Below are 17,492 nucleotides of genomic sequence, written 5' to 3' on the forward strand. Positions count from 1 at the left end.
CTAATGTTAATGCATAGTTACTTTATATTTGATTAACTTATAAAGTCTTTGGCAAAGGACAGCAAGCAAGCAGAAGGTTTAGCTGATAGTGGAGTGGTGGTGCACCATTCTACTGTACAGATTGCTTGCACAAGCATGATCTGCATGGAAGAGTCATCAGAAGGAAACCTGCAACTTGATCAAAAATGTAAATGTCTCAAGTATTCAAAATAACATCTAGATGAGCTAGAGGCATTTTGGAAACAAGTGCTGCGGACTGAAGAAGTAAAAATGGAACTCTCTGGTCACCAAAGTGATGTTCAAAAAAAGGAGCTGCAGTTGATAAAAAGAACACCTTGCCAACTGCTAATCATGGGAGTGGATCTATTATATTTTGGGGTTGTGTGGTAACCAGTGACACAGGAAACACTGCATTTGCAGATGTGAGAATAGATTACACTAATTATCAGCAAATTCTAGAAGGAAATGTCAGTCAAGAAATTGTAGCTGAAAAGAGACTAGCTTCACAGTCCACTCACCTGGACATAACAGAAAATCTATGGGTACGTCTTAAACATGCTTTACATGCATGATGGAGTAGAATATTGCAGAACATGAAGCAAGGAAGAGTGGGTGACAATTCCTAAAACAAGAATAGAAAGACTCCCATTTGGCAATAAAAAGCTGTGTGTTTAATGTTTTAATAGCATAAATCCTATCTGCATATGATATTATGTATCTTACCTAACTGTCAACTGTCAACTCAAACAGCAGAAAGTGACAAAGTCCTAAATAATATGAACGTAAAACACGGCACTTATTCAGAAAATGATTTAATAGCATCCCTATTAGTCCATATAAGTGCCCACTAGTATGTTTGGCTGTTGTTCAAAATAGCATCACATTTAAGAATGTGGTTTTCTTATAGAACATTCAAAGAGACATTACTGGTGATTTACCAGAAAGTTTTCAGCTGATACTGATAATTTGTGAAATATTATTAGTTGATTTTACCGGTCAAATGATGTCAGTCAGGCCCTACAATTAAACACAGCCTATTATCTAAAGCTTGAGCCTGTGTGAATTCAGAAAGCATAGTTCCCAAAGAGAGAGTTTATTAGAAATTGAAATAAGTGATTTAATCCAGGTGTATGAAACCAGACCCATATGTATTTCTTTAAAGGCCAAGTATAAGATGACACTTAAAAAAAGCATTTTTAATGTACAGAAACCAAAGGCAGGCAAGTAGGTTCAGAGCTACTGAAAAATCAGATTGCCCATGCTCCTTTCGATTCTTCATCTTTTCTTTGCTTTTCTGCCACTTCAGACCCTTCCCTCTTCTTCCTCCTCCACTCCACTGGGTCCCCAACCATCTGGAAATCATTCCCCATCTATTACGACACCAGCAGCCTCGGCCTGTTTGTTGATCTTGACAAGGAGCCATTCTCCAATTAAAGATACATTCCTTTCCCTGTTAATGGTATATTGATAAAACACACCCAGCTGGAGTCCTAGATCTAGACAAACTAGAATCACTCTGCTCAGACAGTGCATCATAGCACAACCACCTTCACGGACACACTAACTTTAATGCTGTGTGGTCTGACTGACTGAATGGTCAGTCTGAGCTACTAAAGCAACAAAGTCCTGTTTTCCCAGAGAAAATCTGAGTTCAAAGGGTATGGAGAGGAGGTATGAGAGGAGGAGGGGTTCATCATAGGGGGGATGCTCATGGGATCACTATTTGAAAAGACAAGCCAGATTTCAAAAACTAGGGCTGTTAGTATGTCTGTTGTTTCCATAGTAACAGTGGCTACATATCAGCATTTGAAACTGTCATGGGATTCTCAAAATCAGGTGACCACTACTCTATACTGTTTCACACCAGTTAAGTTTAGGGACAGAGAGTGGTCATGTTGTATCTGCACTGATGCCATTGTCTTACTCCTTGTATAGATGGCCCCTAACTGATACCAGGTATGTGTCCTATGCCGAAACTGACAGAACCTTTTTTTTAAAGCAGCATGCAACAAAGACAATAACACTGTTTAACTGCTATTTATGTGAAGCTCATACTTTCCAGGCTAAATTAATGCTGATGGGTATGGCTAAGACATACATGGACTAGATGTGGCCCGAGTCTGGCAGGGCCTGACAAAAGATCAGGTTTTGGGCTGGGATTGGGCCAGTTTTTCATATGCAGCATTGGAGTCAGGAGTGTTTTTTAAACTTATTTTTATTTGAAGGATTGTGCCTTCTTTAAAAACATGTTTTCTGTTCTTTATCATGAGCATTTTTTTCTGTGCTGACCAATCAGATTAAAGGTAAGTTGACAGTAAGTTAACTTGACAGTAATGGAGTAGGGATTAGTGGTTGCAGCCCTTCACGGGTCTAAATCATGACATAAATAAAAAGCAGCTTTTTTTAAAGTTTACCTTGTTCTTGTCATCGGCACCAGGTTTGCAGGTTAATACAAGTATTTTTGCCTATATGCACTGATAGCTTGCTAGAAACAGCTGGGGTTTTATCAGTGCAGTGCTTTAGATTTCAGGTACATATTATGTTATATATAATTAAGGAGCAAGAAGATTTAGCTATTGCTAGGTGTTGCTTAGCAACAGTAAGAAGCACAGCCCAATTCAGCCTTCAAAAAATGTTGCAGTGTGAACCCCCAAGGAAAAAAACAGCAAGGTGTGCCTTGCTATTTCCTGCCCTGAGAAAAAATGCAGTGTGAACCCCCCTCGTATCTGGAAGTATTCACTTCACATACTCACAAAACACATTGGCCAAAATAAAATCAAATCGGCTGACTGCTGATCAGGTGTTAGGAGTGAATATCAGTCGATTCTGATCTTGGCTGATTCAGATTGTGCACCCTTGCATACTACATACCTACATCCGAACTACAGTCGATGCTTAGTCTGGCCAGTGGAGGCATGTCTGTGGTTCATACAAATGCTCGGTGCCCATCATAAAATCTAAATAGAAATTGCCCCGGACCCCCCTACAAAAATCGGATACTGTTATTGTATTCCTTTTGCCCGCCCCCATTAAACTATGGCGTTGTTTACATACCCTATTTAGGAAAAGCAACATTGTTGTTGTTGCCCACCCAAAGATGGCATCCTAGTAGCACCTCTGCTAGCCAGGTTAAAATGAGAGGAGAACAAAAGAGAATTTAACATTCCTTGTACTGCTGGACTGAGCTGATGTCACATTGGCACTCAGTGAATCAGCTTTGGTTTTCACACAGCAAGTCTCATCACCCAGCCAGACAGATTACTGACCATCTGAAGTAGTCCCACTGCTTCTGTGTTTATACTGCCACATTTCACAGGCGCATCTCACATTGTCTACGGGTCAGTCACTGGCAATAGCTTCAACACTCAGCTATCAAGTATGTTCTGAGATTGATGTTAAAACCGTGGAAGTCATGCAGCCTGTTCTGCAAAGCATGCACCTCTACAGCTTTTTGGGCTTTCTGTAGTAGCCAAAAGATATATCCTTAGAGGCTGACACCCAGCTATTACTGGGCCCAAAGTAGTATTAGTAGTACATGGAACCATTTAGATAGTCAAGTGTCACAATAAACACCATTCACACCAAATGCCCTAGTTACTATGCTATGAAAGTTTGGGAAATAATGGGGCCAAAATAATCTATCTATGCTTCTTGTACAAATGCGTTCTTTTGTAGAAACTGTTTCCAAGTTGGACAGGCTTCACAGAATATTGGAAATTTCACTCAACCTTAATTATAAACTTCAGTGTATTTTGTTTAGCGTCACCATATAATGATGAGTTTCCAGTTTAAAATGCTACACCACTGAGCTAGAGGATACTGATACGGCTAACTAGGCACTGGAAAATGACGATGAATTTGCCACAAATTTGAAATGAATATTTATAAATTGAGGTATTTTGACAACAACTTAGTTGGGCACTACAATTTCCCCTACGTTTGAATGTGATTTTTGCCAATGTTCAGTAAAGCTTGTCCAACCTCACAAGAGTTGCAACAAAAGAACACATTTGTGGCTGGAACATAGATAAGTCCACTGGCTTTATTGCCATGGTGACAAGGATGTCAAATCTGTGTACAGTGATTTATCATGTGACAGCTCAGTCTATGGAATGCTTCCATTAAGGAGGAACTACCCACATAAATTCAAGAAATCACTGATACGACAAAACCAACCTTCAAAAGTATGTCTGTTTCAACAAATGCATGCCTCTACAAAAACAAGAATCAGCTGTGACACACTGTAGGTACGTGAACTCTGCTGTGGAGTGTGTGTGTCAGGGTCTAAAGGAAGTGGAGCTCCGTACTCTGTGACGATAGGAATCTGAGAGGAGCGGATAGAGTAAACACAGAGCAGGATCAGCAGTGTGAGAGAGTCTGTCTTTTCCAAAGCCCTGTCAAAATATGGTGAAGGAAAGGAAAGGAACAGTATTTGGTAAAGTAATGGAAAAGCTGATACAGGTCCTACCATTAAAAATGGAAAGTACCAACAACATTTCCGGCCACCTGATCGTGTTCTGTGAAGTGTCCTGCACTTTCGACATGTGCATGGCTAACGGATGATGATACACACACATAAAAATGACAGCAATCTCAGTACCACAAACCACACCAAAAGAGACAGCAATCTCAGAACTACACTGACTTTGTGGACACCTTGCCTTCTAATGAAATTTCCAAAGTAAAGTTTGATTTCAATATAACCTTTATTAACCATAATGTAACCATAATTTAAGTACCTGCTGTTAACATAAAAAGCTGTTTGCTAAAACTATGGGTATATATTATAACACTCAGCATCACGGGCATCAAAGTGTCTTCCTTGGCATGAAGAGTAGGTTTTGCCTAAATTATAATTTGACAGTTCTCAATCTCAGTTCATAAATACATGTAAATCAAAGAGGGTAGAAAACACATTTACTGAGACAGGTCACAGGTCTTACAAAAAACATCTAACTGCTGCTAACACCTTTAGAGGGCAGCAGTGAGTAATGTTCATTTATTTGAGTTTGAGCTGTGTCTGTCATCAGCGCCAGTTGGGAGCTACTAGGTACTGACTTGGAACTAATTATCCAATCTGGCCATCTTAGGCTTGTATAGCATAAAGCCTTAATAGCATTACATACATACAATAGCATACAAAGAACAAAAAAGACAATTAACCTCTTTCTGCAGGCCTCCTAGTGGCCATTTAGGTAATGCAATATAAATCAACTTATTTTAAAAGTTTTCATTATACAACAAAATATTTTTTCCCCTGTAAAACTGTTAACGGATTAACTAGGGAGCAATAAGGGGTGAAAGGGAAGCAGTAAGCACGCCCTCCTCAGGCCCGGATCATCCCATGTGTTTTATGTTTCCTGAGCCACTAAGCTAAAAAAATCTAAACAGCTGTTTTGACTTGCGGTGGTAAGTTAACTAAATTCAAATTTTGGACTACCATTTCCGAAGTTAAACATAAAAAGTCACCACTCAAGTTTAAAAGACAGCTGTATCGTCCTTTGTCGGCAGTGATATGCGAACTGTCTACTTTGGCAGAAAGTCATCAGAGGGAAGATGGGAAAAAACATGTAATGGCAGTATGCTTTAGCCTAGGATGCTGGAAGGTTTGGGCTTTAAGGTCTGCGGCTTTCTTCCATTTTTATTATGTGCATTTCAGCTGAACATTTTAGATTTTAATTTGTCACCTTCATAAGGGTAAATGTTTTGCTTGTGAAGAGCGGATGCACGCTTTATAGGAAAGTTTTGCATTTGTTATTGCGCTTATGATATTGTAAAAAAAAGTAGCCAGTAGGGACCCACCAAACATTTGAGCCCAGAAGCCGATAACTTGATGACCTGGACCTGCCCCTGCTGTGAAAACACTTAATACCTCACCAAAAAGACGGCCGGCACACGGACAGCACAACTGCAGATTTCTTGATATCAAAAATGGAGCACAACTGCCACAATAAAAAAACAGCATTAAACACTATCACTTTTATGGATGTTGACTTCCTTGTTTACCAACACAAATGAAAATCCAGGTTGCTTCCGGTTTTGTAAATCGTACATGTTTCAATCACAATATATTCCATCAATGTTTTTGAATAAAAAGGGACAAACAGAGAGAAACTGCATTTTATGGGTACTGAGAAAAGGAGTTAAACTGGTAATTGCCATTGTTTATATGGCAATTAAATGTCAGCTAGAATTTCACGATCGGGACTGGCCTGCTGACACACATTAAGAGGATAAAATGGGTGTTGCACTATTCTCTGCATTCAACTTTTATCAGTTGTTCCTTCAGTTTTGCAGTTTTTTCAAGAACTAAACAGCTTCATGTGTTAAAGTACTATAAACTGACAAAGAAAACATACTAATGTACCTCAAAAAACATTTAGAAAAAAAACAGGTGGGCTTAAAGTTTTGACTGGCAATGTAAATGGTGAGCATTTCAGAAGAACGAATGCTCAGCAAAATTCAACACTGGTGTGTCTAAGTTCCCCCAATAATGATACAGAGACACTTACACCGATATTATGTTAACTCTGCCTGTTTGTTTTCCAGCTTTCAGTCCTGGAATGCGGAAGCAATCATCACTGACATACTAACACCTAAATTCCATTTCTTCTAGCATTTATTTCCTTTTACACGTTTTAAAAATGCAGTTTTTTACTGTGTGAGCGATTCTTAATTAATGGGCCAATCACATTACATTTTCTTTACATTAAAGTTAAGAATGTTTTTCCTTATTCTAAAGTTACCATCTCATAGATATGAGATTTTGTTCGGACACAGTCCATATGGACCTCTGTTACAATGTTGTGTCAGAGTGGGAGTGAATACAGTGCAGCAGAGAGCCACATGGTGTGTGTCATCAGCCCCAGAGCCAAACACTCTGCAGCCAAGAGAATCTGCACCACTGGCCAGAGCCCGACAGGACACAAGAACAGGAAAGACAAACGCTGTACTGCACATGTTCAACATAAAACACAGACACTAACTTGTTTTTATACCGTGGTAGGACGTGAGGGCATATGTATTATATGTGTCTTAACCCTAATCTTAACCTCAGCAACCAAAATAGTTTTAGCATTTCAGTTTTAAACAATGAAACATGGTGCTTTTGTGAAAAAAAGCACTCTGGTTTTCCTACACAGTCAGAACACTTTTGTCCTGAAAATCAATGAAAACAAATACGCCTACACACACACACTCACACTCCACTCTGAAAAAACCATCATGACTGAGTTTATACAAGCACACAAACACAGATTTTCTTCCGCTTTAAGGACAGGGTCTTAATGTAGCCTGCAGACTGACACACGTTTTGTTATGAAGCTTTTCCCTGAGGCAAGATGACTTCATAACGAACACTAACGCAGTTACTGCTTTAGTCAACATAACAGCCCAGCCATGTAAATCCCACAACACACCACCAGGCATGACTTTCCCACGAGAGAGAGAGAGCGAGAGAGAGAGAGAGAGAGAGAGAGAGAGAGAGAGAGAGAGAGAGAGTGAGAGAGAGAGAGAAATAGACAGCGAAAAAGAGAAATACAGAGAGAGAGTTAGCAAGAAAGTGAAAGAAAAACGAGCGAGCAAGGCAGAGAGTATGTGAGAGAGACAGAGAGAGGGAAGGAGAGAGAAAGAAAGGAGAAAGTGAGAGAGAAGAAAAGGAGATAGGAAGAGATAGAAAATGAGCAAGAAAGAGAGATTATGAGACAGACAGAGAGAGAGAGAAGAGTCAAAGACAGAAAAAGAGAAATACAAAGAGAGAGTAAGCAAGAAAGTGAGAAAGTGAGAGAGAAGTAAAGGAGATAGGAAGAGAAAGTGAGTGAGAAACAGAGAGAAGAGAGCAAGAAAGAGTGAGAGTATGAGACAGAGAGAGAGAGAGAGAGAGAGAAGAGTGAAAGATGCAGACAGAAAAAAGAGAAATACAAAGAGAGAATATGCAAGAAAGTGAGAGAAAAGTGAGCGAGCAAAGAAGAGAGTATGAGAGACACAAACAGAGAGAGGGAGAGAAAGAGAAAGAAAGTGACAAAGTGAGAGAGAGAGAGAGAGAAGAAAAGGAGATAGAAAGAGAGAAAGTGAGCGAGAAAGAGAAGAGAGCAAGAAAAAGCGAGAGTATGAGACAGTGAGAGAGAAAGACAAAGAAAGTGAGAAAGAAAGCAAGAGGAATATTAGACAGAAAGAGAGAGAACAAAAGGGGAAAGACAGAAAGAAAGTGAGCAAGAAAGAGAGGAGAGCAAGACAGCAAGAGTATGTGAGAAAGAGAGCGAGAGTGAGTGAAGGAGAGAGAGACAGGGAAGAGAAGGAGAGAGAGCGCTTGGAAGTGGAGCTTTGGACCTGTTGCGCAACTGTTGCTTTTCATTTCAGTTGACAAATTGATTCCTTTTGTGCTCGCTGTTGCATCTTTGGAATGGAGGTAAGGGCAGAGAATAGTCCAGAATAAAGGCGTGAGAGGGGGGTTAATGTAGAACTACATTAACTTCTGGTTGAGACATTCCTCCGCACATGATGCCTCGGTTAAGTCTTTAAGACAAAAAGGTTGATGTGGCTTTCTTTTGGCACGTAACACAGCTGGAATGTTGCCACGGAAACCAGAGGCTGAGCCAAGAGAGCAACAGAGGAGAAAAATAACATGATTTGAATTACAGAAAAAAAAAAAAAAAAAAAGAAAAAAAAGTTTTGCAGCGCACAAGAGGGGACTCGGGCGCACAGCCAGGGCAGGAAGTTGTTAATAGTTTCTTCTGCATTTCACCTGAATTTATCTTTCCCGCTAGAACGATTTCCCTCACTCTATTCAGGCACGGCCCACTTTCTCTCTCTCTCTCTCTCGCTCTCTTTCTCTATCACTCCCACTATCTCTCCTACTCACTCTTGCTCCCTCTCACCCCCTAACCTTCTGGTTCACTCTTTCTGCCTCTCTTTCTCACTTCACTCAGCCTTTTCTTTTTCTCGTTCTCTCCTTCTCATTACGACTGCACTTAATCTTTCTGACTACAAAAAGACACATAAAAAAAAAAAGAACACTAGTTCTCCTCAGCCAGAAGAAAGCTATAGCAGCATGTCTGTCTTCAGGGCAGGCTCCTGTCACAATTAATCTTCAGACCCATTACTCCATACATTATTAATCTCAAGGCTAGACTCTCTATAAGCATGAATGAGCTATACATAAAGACCCTTGAGTGTTTGAGTGAAACTCTCAACAAGAAAAAATAAATACATACGTCTCAAGCTCCACATACACTGTTTGACTGAATTTCACAGTACAGAAATAGTAGAGCCTTGGACTTCAGACCACACAAGGGCATGGAAAACATTCAAGCATGTCGATCACTGTGATATGCTTTAAGTAAGTGATGAGAACAGACAGAAAGAAAAGGACAGGTTCATGCTGGACTGCGTGGGAAAGTTAAAGGGCCTGTGCTTCCTTCTTTTCCCTTGCAATTTTACTTTTTACCTTGAGCTCCACTTATGATGCTCCTGTGGGTTTATGTACCAAAAACAGTAATAATTCATTTTTACCTGACCATTTTCAAACCTCTCTTTATCGTTCTAGAATTAAGTTGGCTGTTTTTGTTTCTCTGTGATAAGTAACTACAACAGAGCTGATTGGTTGTCCTGTATTGTCCCTCATTCAAAATCACACTGAGCAGAAACAGTCCATCCAGTGTGAACAGGCGGGACTAAACTGTTGTGGGCTTAATAGGCCAAATCATGCCATCACAAAAACAATTTATTCAAAATAGGCTTTTTTAAAAATTTTTAATTGGCATATATAAACTATATGGGAAGTAAACGATATGTTTTGAAACTAGGACTTGATTTCTACTGACTTTCAACACATGGCAGTGAGTTAGTGATCAGTCTAACTAGCCTCACTGAAACACAGCAAGCACTGCCCTCATCCACTATTAACTGATCCTGGATTAGTCACTTAGTCTCTCAGCTGCTTATAATGCAGGCTCAGTACCATTATTCCACAGTGATTTTTTGTGGTGATATCTGGTTGGTTGTCCAAATAAGGAATTGCTAATGTCTAGCAATATACGTAGTTGAGTTCATTATAAAGGTGGGCAAAATGACAATGTTTTATTGTTATCATGTTAAATTCCAGCACAGTATGCTTTTCTGAGTATACTGTGGATATCGTAGTATCGTAGTAATTGTAGTCTGTTCTTTCTAATGTATGTGGGATTCATCCTGCTGACTCAATAACAGAGAGTCTGCGCCTTTGTTAAGGTTACTGATTCCCAAAAGATGCATATTTGATGTAGGGCTGAGCAATATGCCAAAAATGCTTTTCTGAGCATATCATGGATATCGTCAATACTTAAAAACACTGACCAACTGCATGTCTGATTACAAAGAGAGTACGACTAGGCCTGTTTCCTTGGATTTAGTGCAGCACCGTATGTGAAATGTTGAATATATATCAGTCTATTCATAGTCTTTGATAGTATTTTTTAATGTAGCACTACTTTACCTTTTCCAGTTTATCAGAAAAAATATATTGTGACATACTGAGTATCGTGAAAACATCCTGAAGTATTGCAAAACTACATTTTTGCCATATCGCCTACCTCTAATTGATGTGTTTCCCAGTGTGTTTGGGCCATGCTACAACCATATCGTTTTAGCTGATGACCAGAGGCAATATAAATAATGATAACTAACAATTTCATTGTCCTTTTTTGCCATTACACGCAACTAATAAAGTACAATCCTGAGGTGGCCAAACAGGCTGATTTGCTATCTTGCTTTCTAACTGTTGTCACTTAGCAGCTCCAAACAGATGACGGACACAACTTAAGCTCAAATAAACAAACATTACTCACTACTGCCCTAAAGGTGTTTTAACACCAGTAAGATGTTTTCTTTGTTTTTCTTAAGACCAATAACGTGTCTCAATAAATGTGTTTTCTGTGTTTTATTTGCTTTTTCTTACATGTATTTTGACCATACAGATCCCAACTCTGTTTGCAGTGAGCTTAATTAATTGGGATCAGACACTTATGTAATAATTGTGAAAGGCCTAGTTGGGTTATAACAAAAAGCTGTGCACTGGGGATCCATTCACCAAATACCCCTGATTGCCCTTGATTGAATCCTGGCCCTGCCCCTTGTTCCTAAGAAAAAAGGACTCAACAGTGGAGGACCAAAGCAAGGAACTGCCAAGCTGGAAATGAAGGTGGAGATAGTAATTCCACCTATTTTTCATCTTAGATGCGAGTTAGGGACAGGGCCACTTGGTATCCCCGCTATTTTTCTTTCTTTTTTGAAGTAGGCTACCTTTGAATTAAAGCAGGATGTTAAGGTGAACTACATGTAGATGTTCTGCTTTTATAGCTGGAAAATGCTGCCACTGAATGGTACTGCATTTCAGCCAATCAAGTGCAGTGTGTTAGTTGAAGCCAATAAAGCTTTTTCAGTATATTTAAGTCAGTTCCTCCTAACTGTCTACGTCAATTTGATGTAGCAATATTGCTCACTGCATTACACTATCCTATGACACTAAACACGTTCAACACTAAAAACATAAACTAGTTTGTTATGCTTCCCTCGCTGGTCCCTACACATGAATGGCTTTACACTGCTTTCAAGTGGTCTTGGTTTTATCTGAAAAACCAAGTTTTCCACCAGCAGGCACCACATAAACGGCCTTCGAAGTCACTGAAATTTTAGATGTATCACAAATTGATTTAGCTGTGACGTAAATGATATTTTCATCATGGGAAAACATAGCAGTAAGAAGTTAAACAACAGAAAGCAGTCAAATAAACTGTACAAATATAATAAACAGTAAAAGTAAAGTGAATTTTAAACAAGCATAGTTAAACTCCATTTTATTTCAGATTCATATGAGTTCAAAACACCAGTAAAATAGGCCAAAACTGAGAGATACCAGCTAGCTTATAAACTACAACACCCACTTCACAACCCCAGCGTTCTGTTCGCCTCTCAAATAAACCACACTACTGCCCCACTCGCAATTTAAAGCAGCATTAGCCATGCCCAACTTCCAGTGTGGATGGAGGGATACTTGGAATACCTGAGCCAGGATCTGCTGCCTCTAAGCTGCTGCTTCACCTCCTGTCCTCATCAGACAGTCCCCAGAGGGATCTGGACTACCACACTGTGGAGGAAGAGGCAGCCCTGCCAAAGAATTTGCGGCCTATCGGCATCTGTTTCCGGCATCTTGAACTTGTCAGAGCATGGCAATTACGGAACAATTAGCCTAAATAAATACAGTTTGGTCGTGTTTCAGTCAACTTTATAGGCCTAATCTCCTATTTCTACTGTGAGCTATAAGACAGGATTGATAAGGACAGAAAAAGACACACTGAAGTTGGACTGTGCCATCAGTTGTGGTCAACTGTGATGGATTAAGGGCAAAGTTGACAAGTAGTTTCCTCCACTAAGACAAAGGAAGTGGACAAGGGAAATATTCTGCTCTTCTTCAGCTTAGCAACACTGAGTAGCGTAGGAGGTGTGAGAGGGAGTGCATGCCAAAACTCTGGAGCAGAAAATGAAAAAGACGAAGGGGAAATAGTGTGGTTTATGATCGTTAATTTGACAGATGAATGTGATGGAGATGAATACGCTGTAAGGAGTGTCCAGAGTAGTTTGTTTGGTGTTAATTAAGGACTGACAAGAGGTCTATTCAGCCTGAAATCTGGAGTGCTGTCAAATGACTCCACTGGCCACACAGATTTCTCTTGTTTATGCGAGTGAATCTCTTGCTTGTACTGGACTCTATAGCTGTTCTATGGTTAAAATCTTTTGTGGACACATAATATAGGCCTGTGGCATTTCTCTCTCTCTGCACTGTGGCTTAATTATTTTGGAAAACCTAATAGTGACCGTTGGCAGCCGCCCAGCAGATTGATGCAAACAGACAGCGCTTGATTTTCATTAACATCATTCTGGGACTTGGCGCATACGTCTATTATGGCAGTTCTCATTTCTCCAAACCACACAATTAGAAACGTGCACAATAAGTAGCTTACGAAAAATGCCAAGAGAGTGAGTGAGATTACTGCATTCATTTAAAAAGAGAAAAAAAATCTTCTGCCTACATGTTTACAGTAGAAGCACCATGGTTGTATTCCATGTTTACGTCTTCCCCAAACAGTGAAAAAAAATGACAGCAGTGTAAAATGGGGTGAATTCAGGTGGACATCACGTTAATAAGTAATAAGATAATGTGGGGCAAATAGTTTGGGTGGGCGATACGGCAAAAATGGAACATTCACGATCTGCATCGTAATATTTCATTTTTTTCTGAGGTTTGATAGAACAGATAAAAAAGAAATAGCACTGCCAAATTAAAAAACAATGGTAGCAGAAATAAATAGAGTGATGTTTATTTAACAATTCGCATACTGCACTGAAGTCCATTCAAACAGGCCTAATTATGCTCACTTTGTAATGAAACATGCAGTTGTTTAGTTTAAAGGGGAGCTCCAGGGATAAAAAAAAAAAATCTTCGCATAATTCAATCACTGAGATGTAAACAAATTCATCCAGACTGATCTGATGTAAAACGGTTCACTGTAGAGAAGCATACTGATTCAAAGTTCTTTACAATGGTGGTAATAGGAACCAGGGGTCTCAATGTCTACAGTGCAGTTATAGCTATTTTATTTACTATTATCTACTATTATTTACAAACCTATATGTGAGATTTTATTTTGTACCTCTCTGCCATGAATATATATAGGTTTTTTAAAAAAAACATTTTAGTCTTAAAACTATCCTAAAACAATCTCTTAGGCATCGGGCAACATATTCATCACAGATCTGTAATCATTTTGTGCAAAGTAGCTTTTGGTGGCATCCAGAGGCCAGACATCTGGTTCCTATCACCACCACAGCGAACAATTCTGGCTGGGTTAGTTTCTCTAGAATGTATAATTTCACATCAAACCATTTGGAATACCATTCTTTACATTTTAACAACATAATTGCACAGAAAAAACAGCTGAATTCACCTCTACGTATGATGATATCCACAATAAGATAAGAAAAACACTGTAATGTGAGGTAATTTCTCACTACAGTGATAAACATGGTCACCTTGCCCACCTCTACACGTCACAGACCCTGCCCATCTAGAAAGATCACACTAGCAAGCACAAGCTGAAACTGGATTAAACAAGAGTTTTGTACAGTGACCCCTATTACTCGAATCCCCCCATTTAAACTTCTTTCATGTATTGTGCAAGAAGAAAACTGATAATGCAATAGACTCATATCTGCTACACACCTAAAAATTGGTTCAAGGGTTCTTTACTAAAGGCAATGGTTCTATTTAGAGCCAGGATTTCTATATAGAAGCATTTCATGCTTAAATTGTTCTTTGCATGGGGAAATGGTTCTTCAGATTGATGTGTTGTATTTTGAAAAACCAAAAAGGGTTATGCTACTGTAAGAACCCTTTTTGGTTCTATACAGAATCATTTTCAAAAAGGTTCTCCATCAATCTGAAGAACCACTTCACTATGCAAAGAAACATTTGAGCATGAAATGCTTCTATATAGAACTCATGTTTCTAAACAGAACCATTCCCCTTACCAAAGAACCCCTGAAGAACCATCTTTTTTAACTGTGCACTAATATAATAAAAAGCCATTTCCAGGAATGCTGAACCGTCCTAAAGCCATCCAGTAGCCCACTCCTTCCCATCTATTGGAGCACAGAGCAGCAACAGCTGAGATATTTCGCCCAGATAAGACAACACCGGCCTTGAACTTGACTTAAAGTAATAAGTGACCAATGAAGAAATCAGACTGGTCACTTAGACTGGAAGTAAACGCGCGGGTCTTACTTTTCAGCGGCGGCTTGCTGGCGAGCACTGAGATGTGCCTTTGCAGACTGATAACTTTACTCTCCAGCGTCCCGGAGCGATGACAAATGGAGGCGAGTTCGCCCTTCGAGCTCCTCCAAGATGCTGACCGAAAGCCTGGACAAATCCGCAAGCTGCCTGAGCACGGAGCACAGGGTGAAGCCGCACACGTCCACCAAGTCCGAGAAGATAGCGCCCCGAGCCTTCGGCGCACTTTTGCACACATCTTTGGGCGCTATGGCGCGCTTGCAAAACGGCATCTCCTTTCCTTCTCTCTCGGTCTCCTTCTCTCTCCGTCTCTCCCTCTCTCTGCAGTTCCGATAAGTCTAGCTGGTGCGTGTTTTTCCTTGCGATGAACTCCGCTGTTGGAGAAGCTGAGAGGCGCGACTAGAGTGGAGGCAGTTGTAGTGCAATGCAGCCGAGTGTCCACTGGGCGGAGCTGCGCTGCATTACAGTACAGCAGAATCAGTCCTCCAGCATCGAAACCTGCCAGAGAGCTTTCAAATGCTCCATGCACTATAGCCCACTGCAGCGTTTTAGCCACAGAGCTCGGTTTAGCTATTCAGCGTTCACCCAACTGAACCGCCGACTTTTACGCACGCATGCGCACTTTCTCCGTGCAGCGACCGTCTGTGGAGCCTAAAACAAGTAAAAGTGCTGTTACACCAATGACATAATGCCTTAAGCAGACGTAAAGGTAGCTTAAAGGGAAATTCCGCCTATTTGTAACATTTTCTGCATAACTACATTGTTAATATTTACAAAGTAGTTCAGAGTGGTTTGATTTGATCTTCGCTGTTTCTAGAAAACTAGAGTCAGAATTCGTCACAGTGGTGGTGATAGGAACCAGACGTCCAAAGCAAAACTACCTCACAGAAAATGATTATGTTAAAATGGTTACAAACAAGTAACAATCACCGCCACTGTAAAATGAGTTTCATTCAAGGTTAATTTTCCATAAGATTCTCTACAATTCACATTTTTACACCAAACCACTCAGAATGACTTTAATCTCAATGACTGAATTATGCAAAAAAAGTTTGAAAATGGTGGGATGCCACTTAAACCAATCAACCAAAAAACAACCTTGAGGGGAAAAAATACCATGCCCAACTAATATTCAAGTATCTTTGCTTCCTACAGAACTACAGTGGTACATCTTACATCCAGCATCTATCTATTAGCATAGAAACTAAAGTTTGTTAGGTGCTTTTCTTTTTTTATGAAACAAAAAGAAGAAAAGTATAACATATAGGTAACTCTAAACTGGTACCACAAGGGCACTTTCTGTTTTTAGGGCAGGTGTACTGTTTATGCTGTCCTTGGCCTTAAAAATCACCAGTCTTTTGTGAAGCTTTTCCACTTCAGATAGAAAAGTATAGAACATTTTCTTTCAGATGAACAAAACCAGTTATATTAAAATGATACAGGTTCCCAGAACTGCAGTCTCAACTGACATCTCAATAATTCAGACTGAAGGTCAGAGGACTGTGAGCACACAGTTTGGCCTACAGCTCATGTCCAAGTTTGCGAGCGATGAGTTTTAACAGCTGCACTTGGAGACTGTAAAGCAAAAAATCCAACATTGGAAAAACGCAGCCAGGTTCAGCAATGAAAAAAAAACACCCTCCTTCCTCCACATGTTCGCCCCTCCCAAAGCCCACATCTGGTGCATGTGTGAACCCCCACCCTAAAGCAGAACTTGGCTCACCTAGATGTTTTGTTCATCCAGTGTCCCAGAAACAGCATAGTGAGGAAGAGGAGCAGGTATAGAAGCTACACGTCATCTATTGTCCACTAATCTTATCAACTATGCATCCATGGCTTTACGTAAGTCTGTCAAAAGCAGTGAAATTGATTGGAAACATCTGGAGGCCCTGCCTGGCTGCTGGGGAACCATGACTGTCTGCATTGTTCCAGGTCCCCCAGCCCCACCCCGCTTACCCACAGCTCAAACGTATGAGCAGAAATACTCCTGGAGGACCTTTCCTTCCTTCAGATCAGCCTTCCTCCTCCTCTTCCTCCTCCCCTCTCCGTTCATTGAAACTTTTTCTTCTCATCTGGTTTTCCAACCTTTTTTCTTCTTCACTCGCTTTCTGTTTCTGTGCTCGCGCCTATCTGCCAAATGTGATTCTGAAGCCAAAGAGCTCTTGTGTAATCAGATCAAAGTGATGTTTTTTTTTTTCTTTTTCTTTTGCACAGGGAGGGATGTAAAGCGAGGCAGAAGCAGTGCCGGAGTCTGGCAAGCTTCATGTTTCACTTTCAAAGGGCCCTAGTGCACAAAACACAGGTCTGTATCACAGCTCCCCATACGTTCATGAAGGACAAAACACGCCAGACCTGCTGCAAAAAAGCACTTCAGAAACATTTGCTCTCATATTAGATGCACTTATATCAGTAAATAATGCTTACACGTTTGGGACACTATCCATAAATCGAGATACTGTAATTAGCAAAATGCACAAAGCAGCCTGAGGTAACATAAAATCTTTCTAAAGCCCATCAGGAAGAACCAAAAGATGACATGGATGATGTATATTAAACTCAAGGACACAAGGCCCTGGATGTGTGCGTGTGTGTTTTACTCTGGCCCCACGCCCCAGCAGTGTGTGTTGGACAGAGCTGAGCTAAGCCATGCTGTGGCGCTGTGGACCAGCAG

At 40.3% G+C, this 17,492-nt stretch overlaps 1 protein-coding gene across 1 annotated transcript in view; it reads right to left on the reverse strand.

Moving 5' to 3' along the window:
* Positions 1-15,352, reverse strand: part of nhsl2 (NHS-like 2) — a 111,878-nt gene extending 96,526 nt beyond the window's left edge. Inside the window, 2 exon segments of the mRNA XM_036596106.1 lie at positions 14,816-14,918; positions 14,920-15,352. Of these exon segments, the coding sequence (XP_036451999.1) occupies positions 14,816-14,918; positions 14,920-15,093 (277 nt within the window). The 5' untranslated portion in view covers positions 15,094-15,352.
* Positions 15,353-17,492: the final 2,140 nt, after the last annotated feature.

This window comes from Colossoma macropomum, unplaced genomic scaffold (assembly GCF_904425465.1).
Source record: "Colossoma macropomum unplaced genomic scaffold, Colossoma_macropomum, whole genome shotgun sequence".
Lineage (NCBI taxonomy): Eukaryota > Metazoa > Chordata > Actinopteri > Characiformes > Serrasalmidae > Colossoma > Colossoma macropomum.